Source organism: Dreissena polymorpha, chromosome 1 (assembly GCF_020536995.1).
Source record: "Dreissena polymorpha isolate Duluth1 chromosome 1, UMN_Dpol_1.0, whole genome shotgun sequence".
Taxonomy (NCBI): domain Eukaryota; kingdom Metazoa; phylum Mollusca; class Bivalvia; order Myida; family Dreissenidae; genus Dreissena; species Dreissena polymorpha.
In genome coordinates this window covers 159,568,195-159,590,088 of record NC_068355.1, presented here as the reverse complement: position 1 = coordinate 159,590,088, position 21,894 = coordinate 159,568,195, and the positions used below count along the sequence as shown (strand labels likewise).

Below are 21,894 nucleotides of genomic sequence, written 5' to 3'. Positions count from 1 at the left end.
ACCGTATGTATCCCTTGTTACCGTATGTATACCTTGTTACCGTATGTATCCCTTGTTACCTTATGTACCCTTGTGACAATATGTATCCATTGTTTCCGTATGTATCCCTTTCCGCTTTGAACTCTGGCGACAATTGTTGCCGAATTCGCGTGGTTAGTTGCAAGAGGTCGAGAAGGGTGTGCCGCAGCAAAGCATTCCCCATAGCGGCGTCAATGTCGCGCAGGTCGGAGAATGTAACCAGTAAAAAGCATTTCAAGAGGATACAAATTTGAAAATTAGTTTTTTTTGCAATTACAGTCCTTGGTTTTTAGTATAGAATAAAACAATAAATTTACAACTTTTAAGGCACGGAACGGAACGCACCTCGCAAGATTGAAAGCTTATTTTGAGCTCCGTGTTTTCTATATACTTTATAAATAGTGTAGAACGACTTGAAATTATTTGCGAATTTTGCGATGAACTCCTTTATATTTCTGTAACCCGAAAATTGCTGCCATCGTCGATCTATAAATTGTATGTGACATCGGGTTGATATTTAAGGGTGTCTCATAGAACAGTTGTCGTAATGTCACCGTCGTGCAAGAGAGTTAGTGTGTATATTTCGAAGTTTATGAGGTCCTTACGCAACCGTGGCTGCATTATGTGTGAACCGGAAAATTAAATTGAAAATAAAAGACAACTTAAGAAATATTGTAAAGTGCCTCAGCTCTCATCCCTAAATAGATTTACTAGACTCACGAACATTTACAATACTTTTAAATAACTTCTTCATTTCCAGCTGTTTCTAGTTGTTGCGTGATCTTAAGTTTTTTTAGGGGGAGGGGAGAGCCGGAGTACCCGGAGGACAACCCACCTGTCCGGTATGGTGACCACCAACCAAACTTACATGCTTTCTGGAACGGGTACTGAACCAGGGTCGCCTAAGGGAGAAAGAAGTGCGTGAACCAACCATTGCGCTAACCGGACAGCCGCAAGATAGTAGGATTGTGCGCCAGATTATATATCGAGGATATTTCAACAGTATGCTATTATGTACATAGTGTGATGTTCATCTTCTTATTTTCAGGGACTTAGCAGAAGGGTTTGATCTATAAAGAAAAATGGTGAACAATCTGCACAATAACCAGTACAAAGTATTACTTGTACAGTTCTACTTCATGTCCATTGCTCTGGCCTAGTATTCATGCAGTTGGGAATTTAGATGCAGAAAACTTTAAATTGGAAAACAAGTCTTCAAACAACTGAAACTCTTATTGGATTTGTTAAATGTAGCATAATTTTGGCATTTCTTCGACAAACATAAAAGTAAGCTTATCATTAACAATTAACATTGCTTTGTTTAAAGGATTTCGGCTCTTCTGGCGTAGAATTTAGTAATTCCAAATTGGTAAATACAACCTACTTCGCATATGTAAAAAAAAAAAATCTGCATAGGCTGATCTAAGGCGATACTGTTCACTGTATCGATAGTATCTGTTCCCCAATATTCTCACAATCGGAATTTTTTTACGTCCTTGAATTTATCAGTTTGTTTATAACGGGGCTTATTTTTGTAGAGCCTTTCGACCGCTGTCGTTGAGCTTTACCTTGATGACGGAACCAACAAGCAGAACTGGAACAGGCATCGCTGTGGCATTGCGTGCTTCGTGAAGGACAACCCTCAAAAGTCATACTTCATCAGGCTCTATGACCCAAAGGTTCACGTCAAAAGTGTACATATATGTAAAGATATTTGTGGTTGATTAAATTAATAAGAAGTTTAGTTAAATGTATTTGAGCTTGATTGCGTCTTTACCACTTTTTTGTTAAATCAGTAAACCAGTACCTGGTGCATTAAACAAAGATCTTAAGAACACGCCCAGAGTGGATGTCGTACCGGTGACCTCCTTATCGTTTGAAACACATACACTGATCGATTGCTTGCAACTTTTCTCCTTGCAAGCATTCATTCGTATACATTAGTTCATAATAGCAGACAAATGTTACAGGGTAAACCCACACATTGATATTTTTATTTAAAAAATTGAAATCTCTGTTAGAAATTTAAGAATAAAGAGTTTTTGGCTGGTACAACATTCACACAATTAATAAAATAATAAATAAGTAATTAATTAACATATACCGGTATGTTTCAAGGACAATGCCTAGAGATCACGGCGTGGCCGAACGAACAAATTGGGCACGTTAAACTACTTTCTTTTGAGGATGGATAGGGCTGCGTCTCGGTCGAAATCACTGTTGGAGACGTCAAATACTTAGTATATGCCTAAGCGCGCGGAAAACAAGGCTCTTAAGGTTTTCTGCTATCATTAATGTATAACACCCTTGAACACGGAACAATGTATCGATACAAATTCCACTTTTACTCATAAACGATCCTTATCGAAATTTCTATGTTCCGAACACAAACTCAGGATATAATCGGGTCGACAGCATTACATTAAATGAGTAAGGAGGTTCTTTTATTATTACTGTCCAGCACGTTATCGCATGTCTGTATAAGATAAATACCAGAAAGCATTATATTACGGATTAATGGAAAACGTTTGGAAATGACAAAAGCGTATTTACTTCGGTTATTATGGATGTCAGAGAAAATAGTATAAGAGCTGCTGCGTGTTAATCATTGCGCAATAGAGGTTTATTTTAGGAAATAGCAATCCAGGCATATTAGTGTAAAGCCTAAGCGACAATTACTGAGTTCTATTTGCGAAAAATGTAATGTAAATATTAATATAATCATAACATTAGTCAGGTAATTATTATTAACCCGATTTAATAACCCATGCGAAATTAAATTGTTTTTACCGGGTAATACATATTGTTTTTGAATCGCTTTCCAATAGTATAATGACTTTATACCACCAGTGGATTGTGGCGGAGACAAAGAAAGCATCATACGGTGATCTATTAGCGTCAAAGACCTATTATCAGTGATTTTGTTTACATTTAGAACAAGACTGTGGTGATGGAGCCACACACACGTGCTCTGAGTATTTTGTTTCACTAATATTACTGAAATTGAAAATACAGGCAAATTTAACAACAAATAGGGAAACATAGTGATAGTTGAATGTCAAACCTAACTTATACTAAAATTATCTAAATGTATCCATATCAAATACATGTGAACTTTCTTTTGGTCCTCGTCATCAAAGTTCCACACGAATTGCAAAGCGAAAACAACGAGTGCGCAAGCGTTAATACAACACTTTAATTTATTTGATTTATTTTCAACAAATGACCTTCACTTTCTCCCGATTGTCCGAAAATGGTGCATGAAATCATCGTTAATTCTAGCATACGCACACATCGCGGTCAGGTTATATACACATGTTCAGTGTGATACTCCAATTCCGATTTGACGTGTAATTATCAAACATTTTAATAGTTACATGTATTCCCAAATTGATTTTTAAATTTTAACAAACTAACGAACGTTTGTGTAAATAGAAGTTAAACAAAATGAATTACCGTTTACGTTTATATAAAATAAAGTGAATCTGCTTTTTAAGTTTAGTTTGCCTTATACCTATTGTAATGGAGTACTTTTCCTGTTGCTGTTACGTCATCGATAAATAGATCAATCATGCAATTAGTGAATGCTATCCCAGTGGGTATGGAACTATCGGCTTTGTGTGGTTAAACATTCTGTAAAAAATACATAAATATGTCGTGGATTTCATTAATTAAATTCTTCTTTGAAGGTAAGTATTTTGTTGTCCCCAAATTCTGTTACTTTTTTTCTTAAAACTCCGATAATTGATCACTGGAGGATACCTATAATAATTGTGAGTGTATTGGACATTTATTTAAATATCGTAACAAAAACATCTCAATCAAAATAAGTATATACGGCGGAGGCCGAATGGGAGGAAGTGATTAGTTTTAATAACTTTCTTCTGACATATAATCCTCGCATTTCTCTGTAAAAGGGCGGAAGATGTGATCTGTCGCGTCACTCAGATACCATCGAAGTAATGTTACTCGAAATAAGGCTATTCTATTCGCACAATTGCAATTCGTCCCGCGTGTTTTATGTTTTTCAACCAAGGTCGATATTTAAATTCTTTTATATGTGCGTATAATTTCTCTTTGCATAATTGTAAAAATACCGAATCGTATTAGTTGCAATTTTGTCCGGTTCTCCGTCTGTCTGTCCGATTGAAAATTCTAGATCTGTATATTTCTCAAAAGTATTTTACCCAAGTTAATTAAACTTAGTATGTTGATTGATGGCCATTAGGTGAATATGAAAGTAATATCATTTTTCTTTCGATAAAATATTTGTTTGCTATGGTTACATAGCTATTTTAAAATGAATTGTGGATAATGTGATAACACAATAAAATGCTAGAGTTATGATCATTAAACTTAGTATGTGTTGAGAGGGTCGTAAAGAGAATATGCCCTTATTTCAGTTTTTCCGCATGTCCACCTGGTAGTCCGAAAAATTTGATACTTCGAATTCCCCAAACGCACTTAAGCTAGATAGATGATACTTGACATATCAATGGAGGCTCATATGGGGATTATGCATGCCTTTGCTTTTCTTCAGATTAAATCTTGGGGTTGTATAGTTACGGAAATAATAAAAATTAAAATCTGCATAAAGCACTTTATTTCTTGTTTTGTTTTTCTCCAGATACAATTTTGGCAATTGTTACGGAAATAAACAGAAAATTAAAAAAGTCAATGGAACTCAGAATGTGGATAGAGAGCCGAATCGGAATATGAACGTTATTCATATCCGTCGGTTTTGGTTGAACAATAAGGATTCTTCAATAAACAGATTGATTAAACTCAGTATTTCGATAGAGGGCCGTATGGGGCATAGGTACGCTTAAACAGTATTCGTCAGACAATAAATGTGGTTGATATAGTTATGTAAATAATTTAACACGAGAATTTGCATCTTGCGATAATTAAACAAGAACTCTAGCTAGGTCTATTAATCTCGGTAAGTGGTTAAGGGAAAATCTCGGAAATATGCTTGTGATTTCAAATATTTCCTCGGAAAAAAAATTGATTGCTTAAGTAACAGAAATAAGGGAAGAATAAAGTTTTCATGCAAACATTCGATAAGTACTTAAGATGGATGATTGAACTCATAACGTCGAGAGAGGGTCATTCGGTGAATATTACAGTTTTCGACAGATAGAAATTGTGGTTGCTGTAGTAATAATTAAAAACTATACAATGGATCCGACCATGACTCAAAATTGGTTAAGCTATGTTGTTGAATCTTATGGTGTTCCTGTTTTAAAACGAAAGCATTAGCCCGGTAGGGGGCTTCTGATTTGTCTGTGACAAAGCTTTTGTTGTTGTTGTCGTCATGTTTATGATTTCAGTGTGTCTGTTTTGGAAGGACATCGTCGTGGTTATTATTAATGATATTATAAATGATGAATATATTGCAATTAACCTTTTGCGATTTCATTCTCATAGTATATTTCCATATAAATAATTTTTTATTTAACAGTTCCTTCTATTTTCAATTAATCTTTAAACTGATATTAGTATGTTTGAAAAAAGGTTACTATGGTCAGTGTAATATTAAAACTAGGTTTGATTTATTGGTTACCAATTTTTTTTATAAACTTAGCAAAATATTTATGTGTATGAGTTAATTTTTTTACAAGCAATATATGTATGAACAGTGAAACTAAAGGAATTTTCACCTGAAGTGAATCTGTGTCTCATTAGGAAATAAAGAAGCATCGCATGAAAGTATTTATGTTTTCTCTGTAACAATTAGTTAGTTCACAGACTAAATTTATTTTTAAACAGATGTTCTATATCTTGTACATTTTTAAAACATCCATATATTATAGCAAAATATCTTAAATCACAGGCGACAAAGTTCAGACTACCAGTTTACAAAACTTAATTCAAACTGTATTTTTTACGAAATACAAATGTTCTTTTTGAACATAATTTCTCAATATATTTGTGATTGTTTTAAAAAGTTCGCACAGTATACGGTTTATCTAGTTATACATGTGCTCACATAATTGATATGTTCTCTTTCAATATATACTCCTAGTATAGACAAGTTTAATTTTACAATCTTCTCACAGAATGGTAGTTTTCTGGTTTAATATGAGATCAAAATATGGTCCTGCTCTGTATTAATATGTCCTATTTATATAAACGTGTTCTCTTTCAATTATTATAAACAAACAATATGGCCATGCTCTGTTTAAATCTGTTAAAACAATATTGTCATATCATATTTCGATATATCTACATTATAGTCATGTTCAATTGCAGTATTTTCTTGGCATCATACATGCATTCGTCTAATTTAGTATGTACTCGCATTATTAAATATATTAAATATTATATTCCAATGTTTCTTCATTGTATGGGCATATGCTTTATTTAATATGTACTTTCAGTAATCCTTTAAACTTACAGTATGGTATTGTATTATTTCAAAATTTTATAACATCATGGATTGTTCAATTCAAATATATTCTACAGTCAGGTCATGTTCTTTTCAATATGTACCCACAGCATTGTTGAGCTTTATTCAATATATCAATGTTATTTTGCAGACATATCAGATGGTGTGGGAACAGGTTCTTACAGACAACTTTGTGTACAAGACCCTAAGTACATACTTCCACACATTTGAGGCAAATGTAAGTTTAGAAAAAATAACTACTGGTGTATTTATACAGGTTTTTCAGAATGTTTCGCCTAGAAATGCAACCAAATTGGCAAGGCAACTGGGCTTGTCATGTGATTATTTCGAGCTTTGTCTTTGTTTTGTTTGAGCTAAACATAATTTAGACATAGAAAAATTCGAACCATCATTTTGTGGCAGGTTATGTATTTTTATGTTCCCAACTAGCATCAATACCGCTGGCTAAAACTCATTGACGATTACACAGCCGTTGCCTATAATAATTTCCTTGCCACCCAATCTCACGATTGATTTGACCGTTACTTAATTGACAAGATTTAGACTTTTAAAGTAACTTGAATGGTCTTTATACTGGTCAACATGATTTTACTGGTTCCACTAGCTGCAATCCAATTTTAAACTACAGTGATATAATAGCACAATTTATGATTAATTAACACTCGATTCCACATGCCTGTTGAAACTAGTTGATAAATACGTATTCGTTGCCTTTGACAATCCCATAACCATCAAAATCACCGCAACCTTTTTGAAATTGATCTTGTATAGATATGAACAAATTCGTAAATGTCTTGGAAACACAGATGTTTTTCAAGTACGCGTTTGATAAGCAGTCGATTTAAAATGACAACACCGTAAATGCAAGCATTTCATAGTTATCTGTCTCATGTTGTTCCAAGGTCTGTCAGGCTGGTCTCAAATTTGCAAGTGAGAAAGAGGCAGCCCATTTTCAGAAGATGGTGGAGGGGAAGATCATGGAGCGGGTTCAGAAACGCATGGGTGAGGAGAACTACAGTAACAATCTGTCTGTACGACTAGGCCAAACAAAATATTATTTTAATTCCCAATAAGGTCTCAAAATAAATAGGGAAGGAAGATTAACCATTTGTTTACTATCAGTGAGGTATTTCGCATTTCATGCTTTTAAATTATGTGCAATAACATAAATTTTCAAAACATTGTCCTTTATTTGTACAACTAAATTTAGTGAATCTAATTGCATGATGCACAATTATCCAAAATTAAACCTTGAATATCAAAACAGTTTGGAATTAATACACACATTTGGGTCGGTCTGGGAAGTGAAAACACACCACTTATATAACTTTTAACATTGTTGTAAACTATCTAAAAAGATAAAAAAAAATCACTTTGTGCACATTGAGAACTGAGGAAATGTGTACTTTAATTGAATTTTTCAATTTCCGGTTGTAAGAGCGACAAAAGCAGCGGCTAGGTAACCGTGGGAACTCGAGCGGCATTAACCAGCCGCATGTGACCAGCGATGTTGGTTTGTATTATGGCAGCCTGACTTAAGTATTCAATCCTTCAACATACCAATTTAATAAAACGGTATCTCTGTCAATAGTTTTGCTATTTTGATCGTGAGGCATTATGTCATTTTGTGTGTGCTGTAATACAGCACCAAATGTGCAGAAGATTCTAAAAACAGGAATTCTGGCTGCGACGAGTTTAGCCAGAAAACTGGACCTTTGTCTGTTTTCATAGATGTCAACTTCTCTCCTGCTACTTGGCGGATCTTCTCAAAGATCAATGATCTTTATGTATAGATGACCGTAAAGAAACGAATTCGGCTCCGACGAGGTCTTTTGTGTGTTTTTTCCCATCCATAAGCTTGTTTTTGAACTCCTTTTATCTACTGGGTGGTTGTGGTCAAACTTTCAAAGCTGAATGAACTTAATATGTATATGGTGTTAGAAAAGGAAATTTAGGTTTTAGCCAGAATTATAGCCCTTTGTCTGTTTTCTACTTTATGATATAATATCCCAAACTGTTGTGATTTCAACACCTCTTAGATTGCTTGCCAGATATTGCTCAAATTTTCATAACTGAATAACCTGAATTTGATGACGACTAAATACACACACGCAACGCACGCACGCACAGACACACACACACACACACACACATGCATGCCTAACAAGACGTTGAAAACCAGTAATCAAGATGTCGGTCGTATGTTTGATATCAAGAAATCGATGTTTTGATATCATGAAATAATTTTCTGATAAAAAAATTGGGATGGCAACTAATATCAAAATTGGTATTTGATACTCTATCTATGAAAGTATTCAAATATTTGATCGTCTGATATTCAATATAAATGTATAAGATCTGACAATTTTTTTATTAGCTGCTACTAATATAGGATGAAAAAGGCGTGCAACTAAATGGACGTACACTCATTTTGTATTCAAATTTGAATGCATCGAACAAATAAACAAGCAAAAGACCAAATACAGGTTCAAAATTGGTGTTGTTCCTGTGTAAGTAAGCACATCGTTACACACACAAGTAACACTTAACAGACGACTTATTGCACGAACGAGTAAAATGCTTCCAAACATCCACACGATATTGTGGGATGCTTTTTCAACACTTATGTGATATTTCAGCAATGCAGATCTAGTCTTAACGATACCAGCATACTATATTCAATTGAATAATTAACAGAACGCTGTTTATATGTTTTAGTTCTACATTTCAAAATATTATTAACTGTTTATAGAAATGTTGCGGAACAATTACAGTTTTTCAAAGGTATTTTCCGAAAACATGCTTTAATTGCAATATATTTTGATACATGTATAAACAAAAACTTATATTGATATGAGGAACTATTTTTTATAGATAAAAAAACTATATTGATGTCAGGAATTCGAAAAATTGATACCAAACATTGTCACAAAATTATGGTCGAAGCTGTCAAAACAACTATTGTGTATCTAATTGCTTCCATCTAGGCGACTTAAATCACCACTGTAGCTTTTATGTTGTTAACTAATAAGATATGTAAATAATTATCGCAAGCTCAACACCTGTCACTCATATGTGTAAGAGTAAATTGTTTCATCAAGTTTCTGTGTAAGCAGACTATAGCTCCTTCCAAATTTCCTCAAACCCTCCCCTAGTGAATTATAAGAAAACTTGAAATTGGTTCAGGGCTGTTTCTTTGTGTTTATAATTGGGTTTGGTTAGTTTACAAATCCTATTTGAATATTTCGATTATAATTTTTTTTTTGAAAAAAAAAGGTTATGCATATTGATATGTTTACCTCGTCGGATAAACATGTCAATGCTAAATAGAATCCAATTGAAGCGAATCTCGGGACCCCGTCTTATAGTCTAACAGCCTTAAAAGAATAAAAATATGCTTGTGCCCCACATTTTTGTTTACTGAACTCATCTTTACCCCCCTGTTTACTTTTTAAAACTTCAACAAATGAATAACCTTAAATTTGTAAAATAAAGAAAGGAATTTTGTGTCCGACCAGTTTTTTCTGATTGACTATGCTTTGTCTGTCTTTCGTAGGTTGCATAAATAATGGATTTGTCATCTGAAAACATTAATCAAAGGGGGCTTTAGTGGATGTGACACATTTCTAGTTTAAATAAGAAGAGCATGGCTAGTTGTGTGTCAGTTTATTGTACTGCATTATGATTGGCTGACTATTTTTAGAATCAGGAGCGCCACCTGCCTAGGTCTACGTTACCTCAGTGAGAAACAACACGAAGAAGAAAGATAAGGCGACAAAGGGACGGAAGAAACAACTGACGAACGAAGAGATAAGCTTGCCTAGTGACGTAAGACGCGTCGGCCATGTTGGGCTGAACCTAGACACAGGTCTCGACGTATGTATACGAACGTATGTGTTGTTACGCTTGTTTAGCTAGTGGACCTCAAATTGTAAAGAATAAAGAATTCCACATATGCCAATCATACGCAGTTTTTGCATGTTCAATGTTTATGGCATTAAATTGGTAAACGTGACTGAACAGGGTACATAAAAACGTTTTAATTGTGAAATATTAAAATGGAAAATTGGTATGTATTAAAACCCAAATATTTTGAAGCAATTCTTGTACGAAAAACAATGTAAGTGTATGCCTTCATAAACGTTTACAATCTCAAGTGCGAAAAAGCGAAATGCCACTGTAGAACCAAATACACTTAGTGTATGTTTTAAAGGTGTAAGACTCTTAATTCTGCAGTGATAGCAGGATATCATAATATTAAATTAAAATTGTAATTGGCAATGTAAAGCATATGTCAGATAAATATGTACTTCCTTGCAAAACCTCTGGGGTATATGATAAGCGTGGTAATGTTTTTATCTAACCGACCACCATTCTTTCAACAGCATCAATAATAACAGGAGAACTGTTATCTATACTATACTTCATGACATCCTTTTGTTGACGTCTGTGGCATCCTTAAAGGGGCCCTTTCACGTTTTGGTAAATTGACAAAATTAAAAAAAGTAGTTTCAGATTCGCAAAGTTTTGTTTTAGTTATGATATTTGTGAGGAAACAGTAATACTGAACATTTACCATGCTCTAAAATAGCCATTATATGCATCTTTTGACGATTTAAAAACTTAAAAATTATAAAGCGTTGCAACGGGAGACGACTGAATACTTTGAGAGTTCTGTTGTTGTCGTTATATTTTGTGAAACTACGAGGATTGCTTATATAAAGTAAAAAATACATCACTGCATGAGCATGGATGGCCGAGTGGTCTAAGTGGTAGACTTTTACTCCAGGACTCCAGGGGTCAGTGGTTCGAGACCTGTTTAGGGTTACTGTTTTCTTTTTTTAAATTTTATTTTTGATTTTTTTTACTGGAGCTTTTAAGATCCAATGTTTACATGAATCAATATAAAGCATTTAATGACAAACTTCAATACATGCCAAAATCTGTGAAAAGGCCCCTTTAACGGTTGCTGACCTAATGTGAAAAAAAACTTAATATAAAAAATATACTGGCAGCATATGGCCCGGCTTTTCACATGAAAAATTAGCATTCTGGACTAAGTAAAATATCGACCACCGCCTCGATCAATGAATTGTGCACAATTATAGATTTATAAAAATGTATTTGTTATAGCAGGTGCAGGGGTTGGATCCAGAGATACAGATTATTTGTGAGTATTTAGGAATGTCGACAGTGGACGAGGAAACGATCGATTTCATCTACGACTTTGTTGACAAGAAGGGTGGACTTGAAGAACTGATGAAAGAGATAGCACAGCAACAGTCAAGTAAGTATTATTGTGGTATATTTGACCTATAGTATTTTAAGAAGTTTTGGCCAATATATTGAAATATGCCTACCGCAAATTCTACTTCGCTGCAACATTCTATTGTTCGCATGATAAGACGTTATCTAAAATAATTTACAATAAAGACTATACCCTTTGTGTAATAATGGTATAATGCTGTCATATACAAGAAGGCTGGTATCAATTTTGATATTTAGATAGAGGCAATCTATATCAAGAAGACTGGTAAGGGAAATGCCATGGAGAGAGTACATTAACATATGGGTGAGGAGAACAAATTCAATCAAGCTGTAGTCATACTGGACGATTTCATGAAAAATAATGATGCATCTTCATGGATTGTTAAGTGTGTTCAAAACATCAACTGATAATTTAACAGTAAGATGAGTTATAGATATGAATATTTATTTATGCGACCTGTGGGGAACTTCATACATCAGTCACAAAAGTTGTTTACACTATTGTGTTTGCGCCTGGCAAAGTTCGTTCGAACTAAAACTCCATCAACTTCATAAATTTCTCATAATGGGGTGATGTCCTCTTTCCCTAGCTGATATGCAAAGGTAATTATAAGAGGTCCAAGGCCAAGTTTAGACTGTAAATTTATTATTCATTATGAGATTTTAGTTGAAGGTACCAAACATGTTTAACATATGGAGCCAAACAGTTTCTATTGTTAGATCAGGACCTTTTGAGTGCCACATCATCGCTTTATTAATATTTTCTCTATGACGCATTTTTCCTGTTTGATTTATGTTTTAGCAGTCACATAAAAAACAATCTATGTTATATTGATCTTTTACACCCAATATTGCTGCTTCTTCCTGTATTTGAACGTATGTGCCGTAGCAACACAAATAAATAAACTCGATTGATAGTTCTTTGCTCTTTATTCAGTTGTTAACATAAAGTTTCCAAGTCAATATAATTCTGAAAATTAGTTTGTTAATGCAAAACTTCCAAGTCCATGTAATTCTCAAAGTAACTAACAACGTTTTCAAGACATGACAAAATCCGTCCAAATCCATCCAGATAGGACCCCACCCCACCCCACCTGGGGTTGGGTTCTGAAGAAAAACCTCTGTGAGCACGTCCTATGTGTTAAATCCTTATTATTTTTGTGTCCAAAACGCATTACTTATATACAGGTATCGTTACATAAACATGTCAACTTTTTGGGTCAAACCAATTTGTTGAAATGCACGATACGGGAACAACCTAGTAATCCTGTCATGATCTACACTTTAAACGGACTGAACCCGTGCGTCTAATGTCAACAAATTAATGAGTTTCGGCCATACTGACGTAAACCAAGGCATGCATTATATCCTATAATTTAAACGGACTGTAGCTAGTAGAAAGCGTGTACCTGCTGTCAACAAATTAATTGGTCCCCAGCAACACTGACGTAGCCCCAGGGTTTGCATTATAGCGAACAAGGAATATACCTAAAATACACCAATTATGTGACACGTAGATTATCTGAAATATAAACTATATGATGCTATATTATTAAATCTTTTTGTAAAGAGAAGGGATTTAGTTGACATTTGTTCGTAATGTAATGTCATCGTTTCTCAAAAAGTTGTTACTCTGTTGCTCTGGTCTCCTTCCTACCATTGAGTAATGGTAATTAAATTGATTGCGTTTCAATTCCCTTGTATAATTGTTTAATTTGAGTTGCAATGCTGGGAGGTTAAATGTTATTTACACTTATACGTAGAATGATTATTGCTGGGCCAAGTGCGAGGTTGAGCGCTCTAAACCCGGTTTTAACCCCAAATGGTTTGCATTGACCGTTCCAAGGCGGTGACTCCAGCTTTATTCTTCTATGTGTGTATGTTGTTTCGTATTGTTTTTTTTCTTACTGTTTTTGGCCATTGGTCACTTGCCTTAAATAAAGGACCAGCAATTTGTATATAATAAGAATGCAATACTGCTCCAACAGCGGTAGTTTCGCTTACTAGTATTTATATTAAAATGTTTTGCGCTTAAATTGCAATTGTAAACACTGTTTGAGAAACGCGTATTTGATCAATTAAGCAGCTTTTATGAGTTCAACTGAGTGACAACGCTGCTGGGAAAGCTAACTCTTGGAATGTATGTAAACGTACAGTTTGTTCTAATCCGCAATAAATTAGCTAACGGAAACAATGAATATGCCCTCGCGATAAAATGACACTAACAAAGTCCAATTAGAAAAAGGCTTTTTAAGATATCAAATAATAGCGACGCTGGGGCACAAAAAATATGTGTTGTATCCTATTCATGCGTTTTAAGCATTCTGTTCCTAAAATCCGTCTCAATGAGTACATTTGATTGAGATCGTTAGTTTTATACGCGCGTTGTGTTTGCCCTAGGCCTCAAACCGGTTGAAGCCCCATATGCTTTGCATATAACGTTCCATAAGCGCCCATAAAATTGTTGTATTAACGCCTCCGTAATTGACAGTATTTCAAATTATTTCTTTGATCCATTCTACGCAAAGCCCTAAATCAACTATGTATGTCATGCATATATGTACCAATTGTTTAAGCCAATTTTTAAGGAAAACAACGTAATTACTAGTAACATTTATGACTGTTCAATTATTAGATTTAACCGAAGGTTCTGTGTTGTTACTGTACATTTCCGTTTTCTAAGCATATCTAATGACCTTTTATGAGAAACATATTCATTTAGTGATAGGCGATGAAATATTGTAAACTAGTGGCTAAACAATTTCTTATAATTGTCTCACCAGCCTTACAAGGGTCTATATTTGTGCCCTTTTTTCTGTCGGGTATATTTTGACTTTTTCCGTGTTTGCGGGTTTAAAACTCGACAACATGACTAATGCGAGAATGATAAAAAATACCAACCAGAAGAAAGAGTTAAATGTCATAATGCTTGCATGTGCGCCCTTTTTGTCGCTCTGTTGGGTATTTATCGTTATTTCGTGTTAGCATATTCGCATTTTGGCATCTTCCTTAACCAGAAAATACGACAGAGCGAAATTTGAGAAATAAGCATCATACAATTATCGACACTGACAGTGTACTGTTGAGCATTTTGCCCTGTTAAATATGATATAGAGTAAGGCCAAAAATATCTTAAATTTTTCGAGGGAATAATTACATGACCTTTCCTATGCAAAGATATGTGACGGTATTGATACACGCGTTCATAAATTCTGATTTGAGAGCACAGCCACACCACCAACTGAGCTAGCCGGGAAGTAGGCAAGTTCAAAAGAGTAATACTTTTTCATTGTCCAATTATCAATTGCTTTAACGTGCAACACGTTATAAGATTGTGGACTAATGAATGCTTCCGACGTCGGCATATTAAAATCCGGGCTAGAAAATCAGTAGTAGTAGTCATAGAAGTAGTAGTAGAAGTAGAAGTAGTAGTAGTAGTAGTAGTAGTAGTAGTAGTAGTAGTAGTAGTAGTAGTAGTAGTAGTAGTAGTAGTCTAGTAGTAGTAGTAGTAGTAGTAGTTGTAGTAGTAGTTGTAGTAGTAGTAGTAGTAGTAGTAGTAGTAGAAGAATTAGTAGTAGGAGTAGTAGTAGGAGCAGTAGTAGTAGAAGAAGAAGAAGAAGAAGTAGTAGTAGTAGTAGTAGTAGTAGTAGTAGTAGTAGTAGTAGCAGTAGGTAGTAGTAGTAGTAGTAGTAGTAGTAGTAGTCTTAGTAGTAGTAGTTAGGTAGTAGTCGTAGTAGTAGTAGTAGTAGTCTAGTAGACGTAGTAGTAGAACGTAGTATAGAGTAGTAGTAGTAGTAGTAGTAGTAGGTAGTAGTAGTAGTAGTAGTAGTAGTAGTAGTAGTAGTAGTAGTAGTAGTAGTAGTAGAAGTTGTAGTAGTAGTAGTAGTAGAAGTAGAAGTAGTAGTAGAAGTAGAAGTTGTTTTAGTAGTAGTAGTAGTAGACGTAGTAGTAGTAGTAGTAGCAGTAGTAGTAGTAGTAGTAGTTGTTGTTGTATTAGTAGTAGTAGTAGTAGTAGAAGTTGTAGTAGTAGTAGTAGTAGTAGTAGTAGTAGTAGTAGTAGTAGTAGTAGTAGGAGGAGGAGGAGGAGTAGTAGTAGTAGTAGTAGTAGTAGTAGTAGTAGGAGGAGGAGGAGGAGGAGTAGTAGTAGTAGTAGTAGTAGTAGTAGTAGTAGTAGTAGTAGTAGTAGTAGTAGTAGTAGTAGTAGTAGTAGTAGTAGTAGTAGTAGTAGGAGGAGGAGGAGTAGTAGTTAGTAGTAGTAGTAGTAGTAGTAGTAGTAGGAGGAGGAGGAGGAGGAGTAGTAGTAGTAGTAGTAGTAGTAGTAGTAGTAGTAGTAGTAGTAGTAGTAGTAGTAGTAGTAGTAGTAGTAGTAGTTGAAGCACAAATAGAAGTAGTAGTAGTAGTAATAGTAGTAGTAGTAGTAGTAGTAGTAGTAGTAGTAGTAGTAGAAGTAGTAGTAGTAGTAGTAGTAGTAGTAGTAAAAGTAGTAGTAGTTGTTGTTGTTGTAGTAGTAGTTGTAGTAGTAGTAGTAGTAGTAGTAGTAGTAGTAGTAGTAGTTGAAGTACTAGTATTAGTAGCAGAAGGGAGGAAGAGGATCAGCAACATCAGCAGCAGCTGAAGCTCGCAGAGTTCGAATCTTACTTGCACCGTGTACACAAAATATTTTTTTAAATTTTAATATCAGTCTATATTAGTGTGAAATCAAGCACTGAATTTGTTAATGTATGCCTCTTTTTAAGTACAGCAGTACAGTCGGGTAATTTCTCCAAAAATATGCAAAGGTTAAACATTTAAAGAAATGAAATTGTATATTGCAGGTGTGGTTGACTTTTATATACACGTATTCATTTACGTGTAAAATTGTTAATTTATTGTATGGGAGGTGTCAATAAATAATGACGATACTTTTCTTATTTAATATCTTAGACCATGATAGCTGTTAATAGGTTATGACGTACACTGATTCACTAGTACATGTATACGTTATGCAAATGACAGCCAAGAATGAATCTTCTGGGCGAGATACACTTAACGGAAAAAAGTTAGGAACAGTTTGTTCTACCTCTATACAATTTCTCAAAGTAATATATATCCGTTAATATATGGTTATTGCGGCAACATACAGCAATAACCATACTTTAAGGGATATATGTATTGTAAAGAGTTTTTATACATTGTCTTGATTTTTTTAAATCTGATATGAAAGATTTAGTAGTTTCGACGGATTGTGATCATAACGCAGTATTTACAATTTTATAGTTAATACGAATTGAGCAATATTAGATCGAATGTGGTGCATTTTGCATCGGCCATTAATAGGCAAAGATACGACAAAAGTTTGTGTAGTTACTATACTTGAAATGCTTGCTTTCAAGTTAACTTGTCGGTTAGAGGAAGAACTTAAAGTGATATTATTGGCATTTCTCACTGTTGAATTGAGTTGAAAAGAATTAACAGGTCAAAGGAGTTAGTTAAAATGTGGTAAAAATTTATTTTACATTCGATATTTTACGTGACTCACCCAGTCCTCTAAGCCGAAATTATCTGTAAAACAAAATTGTGTCTATGTGTCGTATGAACGAAAATGCACTAAAATTAAATTCAGGTTCACATCGTACATGCATGATCAGTTGTAAAACGAAAGTACGGTTGATACTCAAATGCATTATTTTTCTCTTTCCGGGATATTGCTTTAGTATGTTGATGCTGCATTATTAAATATAAGTGTATATGAAGTGAAAACACAAAAAATAAACAACGGTAGCGATAGACACTAATAAACTGTTAGATGCCCATAATAAAACTTTAACTGTACATAACCGATCCCAAACTTGTCGAAGGTATTGAAGTGTTACAGTGCGTTAGATTTTGTCTACCATATGAAACGTGTAATATTGAAATGCACAGTAAACTTATATTTACACAAAATGTAAATTTTACTCGAATTGAATTACTTTGTGTTTTTTATAATGTTCAAATCGCACTCGGTGATATTATTTTTACGCATCCACACTCCTGATCACTCCACAATGAACTGTTATTGAAAAATATTATTGATTGTAAATTAAATGGTGTTTTTATTCTTTGTGCAGAAGTTCAACCACCAAGTACAGTAAGGAGACAAGGTCGTTTTCCACCACCACCACCACCACCACCAGAAAGTCAATTTCAATATGCATCGCCCGTCTCTAACCAAGGGGCAATTTCAGTCTCAGCAAAAGCTGCTGACGTTTTTCCAGTACAACAGTATGTTGCAGGACGTCGTTGCGTACGGCCAGAATCGGGCGAACGACAAATATTCCCCAGTGATAAGGTGAGTGAGCTGTAAAATTATACACAACCATTTTTAAATAATATACGTTATGCTGCGAGTGCAATCTTTTCACAACTTCATACAAAATCATTTACTACTTACATTTAGCTTTGAAGAATGAAATTATGTGGATGGTGAAGAAATATATATCTGGTTGAATCGCACTCTAAAATGGTACAACACAATTCAATTTTAAACATTTGGATTAATACCACAATATTAGCATTTACAAAAACGAAACAAAGATTTAAGCACATGAGATTCCAACTACCTAATTACTCACAGGCTATTGAAAGACGTCGCCGTGTACATCCTTCGCCACAAGAGATTGAGAGCATCGCAAATGTTTCACCTTCAAGTCCAGGACGTCGTTTCGGACGGATGTTCAAATCTGCCGACCTGCAGATGCTCCCCAGTGATACAGTGAGTATGAAGTACAAGTGTTCACAGCTTTTATTTATATTTTATTTATTATGCTGCAAGAACACTTTTGTGTTACTTTATACCAAATTGATTAATTCTTACTCTTTACATTGAATAATAAAATTATGAAAGTGATGCAAATTAAACGCTCCCCTTTTCAATTACTCAACTCATTACGTGTTTAAAACATGCGTATGTGTGGTTTCTTATTGTTTTTTGTGGGTACAAATATTTTTCTACAAGTATTATGTGTATCTGCAAAGGAGTCAAACAACTCGCCCCTTGACGGGATTTCACCTGGCAAAGCAAACGACTCGTCCGAACTTCACAATCCGCTACTTCAAGGTAGGTGTATTCAACAAGCGCAACATTGTCAAATAAATTTTGTATCGATATGTTTTATTTCTTATTTTTCGCTATTTTGTCCTTATTTCCTATTAAACAAATAAATAATATATATAGATATTATTGCAATAAATACTAAATATATGACAATACAGACATAAAGCAGATAATTTTTGAGAAATACATTCAGATCTTTCTGAATCCTTATTTATTTAATGCATTACCATTGCCAAATCCCCTTGGGATCCAGTCAATCCGTCAAATACTTGCTTTGAAGAATATGACAAAAATCTGTGTATATATTAGTTTATCCCGATAACCGTTGAAAACCCTCGATAACCATCTCAAATTGACAAGTGAACTTTGAACAGTTTGCCAATAACTAAATAAAAAAACATAATTTCATCCGTTTCCTCTTTTCGGGTCCATTATCTTTAAAAAATTGTCAATTGTAGTGTTCATGATTTTTAAATGACTGCGTGTAAGCTCTTTTTTCATTATTGTACCATTTTTGTCTTTGGCAGATTGCGAAGTCGTTGACAACGAGGCATTATATGAGACGGGATGTGACTTTGTAGACGAATGGTCGGACTGAAGAATTGTCCAGTCGCAAAATTATCTTTCACTCCTCCCACACAGTCACGTGGTATAGTGATTGGATAACTCTGACAAGCAGATCGCAATGATGGCAGATTAGGCGGGTGAAATCGTATATTTTGTAATGATGTATCAGGCTATGTTCTACAATATAAACTGTTAAAGCCGCAAAATAAACTACATTGCTTAGTTAAACTTAAATACAATCATATATGCTGTAGAAAGAAATTGCGTAATCAAAATAAATGAGTAAACGAAAGACTACGGTGGCATAGAGGTGACATTCACTTCTCTTTTTTTAAATTGCTCTCCATTTTTTTCTATCTCGTGGCCACGACATAGCTAACTCGTGGCCACGAGATAGAAAGAAGAGGAGAGCAAAACTTAATAAAAGCGGTGTGCAATAAAAAAAAGAGCGGTGCAGTAAATAAAAGAGGAGAGAATTTTCGTCATCTCGAGATCCCGAGTTAGTCAGCCAATCAAATTTTGCGTAACATGTGTAAATATTATGTACGCATATACATAGCTGGTCAAAGCAGGCAAGAATCTTATATAAGTTCATATAACATAGCATACTACTATTAGTACTACTATTACTACTACTACTACTGCTGTTGTTGTTAATGTTGCTGCTGTTACTACTACTACTACTTCTACTACTACTACTACTACTACTACTACTACTACTACTTCTACTACTACTACTACTACTACTACTACTACTACTACAACAACTACTACCACTATTACTACTACTACTACTACTCCTCCTCCTCCTCCTCCTCCTCCTCCTCCTCCTCCTACTACTACTACTACTACTACTACTACTACTACTACTACTACTACTACTACTACTACTACTACTACTGCTACTACTGCTACTACTACTACTGCTACTACTACTACTACTACTACTACTACTTCTTCTTCTTCTTCTTCAACTACTACTTCTCCTACTACTACTCCTACTACTACTTCTTCTACTACTACTACTACTACTACAACTACTTCTACAACTACTACTACTACTACTACTACTACTACTTCTACTACTACTACTACTACTACCATCGCTACTGCTAGTAGTAGTAGAAGTAGTAGTAGTAGAAGTAGTAGTGGTAGTAGTAGTAGAAGTAGTAGTAGTAGTAGTAGAAGTAGTAGTAGTAGTAGTAGTAGTAGTAGTAGTAGTAGTAGTAGTAGCAGTAGTAGTAGTAGTAGTAGTAGTAGAAGTAGAAAAAGTAGTAGTCGTCGTCGTAGTAGTCGTAGTTGTCTGTCGGTCGTCCATCGGTCGTCCATCGTCCGTCCTCCGGTCGTCGTCCGTCGGTCGTCCATCCGGCCTCGTCCGTCGGTCGTCCGTCCTCCGGTCGTCCCTCGGTCGTCCATCCAGCGTCGTCCGTCGGTCGTCCCTCGTCCAAACATCGGTCGTCCCTCGGTCGTCCGTCGGTCGTCGTCCATCGGTCGGTCGTCGGTCGTCCGTTGGTCGTCCGTCGTCGTCGTCGAAGTGGTAGTCGTAGTAGTTGTAGTAGCAGTAGTAAATGTAGTATCAGTAGTTGTCGTAGTAGTAGTAGAAGTAGTAGTAGTAGTAGTAGTAGTAGTAGTAGTAGAAGTAGTAGTAGTAGTAGTAGTAGTAGTAGTAGTAGTAGTAGCAGCAGCAGCAGTAGTAGTAGTAGTAGTAGTAGTAGAAGTAGTAGTAGTAGTAGTAGTAGTAACAGCAGCAACAACAACAACAGCAGCAGTAGTAGCAGCAGTAATAGTAGTACTAATAGAAGTATGTTATGTTATATCAGAGCCTTGCCTGCTTTGACCAGCTATATATATGCGTACAGAATATTTACACATGTTACGCAACATTTGATTGGCTGACTAACTCGGGATCTCGAGATGACGAAAATTCTCTCCTCTTTTATTTAATGCACTCTGCCTTTATTTACTGCACCGCTCTTTTTTTTAATTGTAAGCCGCTTTTATTTAGTTTTGCACTCCTCTTTTTTCTATCTCGTGGCCACGACATAGCTAACTCGTGGCAACGAGATAGAAAAAAGAGGAGAGCAATTTAAAAAAAGAGAAGCAGCTACTGCTAGTAGTAGTGGAAGTAGTAGTAGTAGAAGTAGTAGTAGTAGTAGTAGTAGAAGTAGTAGTAGTAGTAGTAGAAGTAGTAGTAGTAGTAGTAGTAGTAGTAGTAGTAGTAGTAGTAGTAGCAGTAGTAGTAGTAGTAGTAGTAGAAGTAGAAAAAGTAGTAGTCGTCGTCGTAGTAGTCGTAGTTGTCTGTCGGTCGTCCATCGGTCGTCCATCGTCCGTCCTCCGGTCGTCGTCCGTCGGTCGTCCATCCGGCCTCGTCCGTCGGTCGTCCGTCCTCCGGTCGTCCCTCGGTCGTCCATCCAGCGTCGTCCGTCGGTCGTCCCTCGCTCAAACATCGGTCGTCCCTCGGTCGTCCGTCGGTCGTCGTCCATCGGTCGGTCGTCGGTCGTCCGTTGGTCGTCCGTCGTCGTCGTCGTCGTCGAAGTGGTAGTCGTAGTAGTTG

General features: G+C 35.4%; 1 protein-coding gene across 1 annotated transcript; it reads left to right on the top strand.

The window, feature by feature from the left end:
• Positions 1 to 212: 212 nt before the first annotated feature.
• On the top strand, positions 213 to 18,435 carry LOC127861734 (actin nucleation-promoting factor WASL-like). The gene is made up of 7 exons (XM_052400449.1): positions 213 to 233; positions 1,557 to 1,697; positions 6,561 to 6,647; positions 7,333 to 7,461; positions 11,564 to 11,717; positions 12,289 to 12,301; positions 18,294 to 18,435. Exons 1-7 carry the CDS (start codon positions 213 to 215, stop codon positions 18,433 to 18,435), a joined length of 687 nt encoding a protein of 228 aa, XP_052256409.1.
• The last annotated feature ends 3,459 nt before the right edge of the window (positions 18,436 to 21,894 follow it).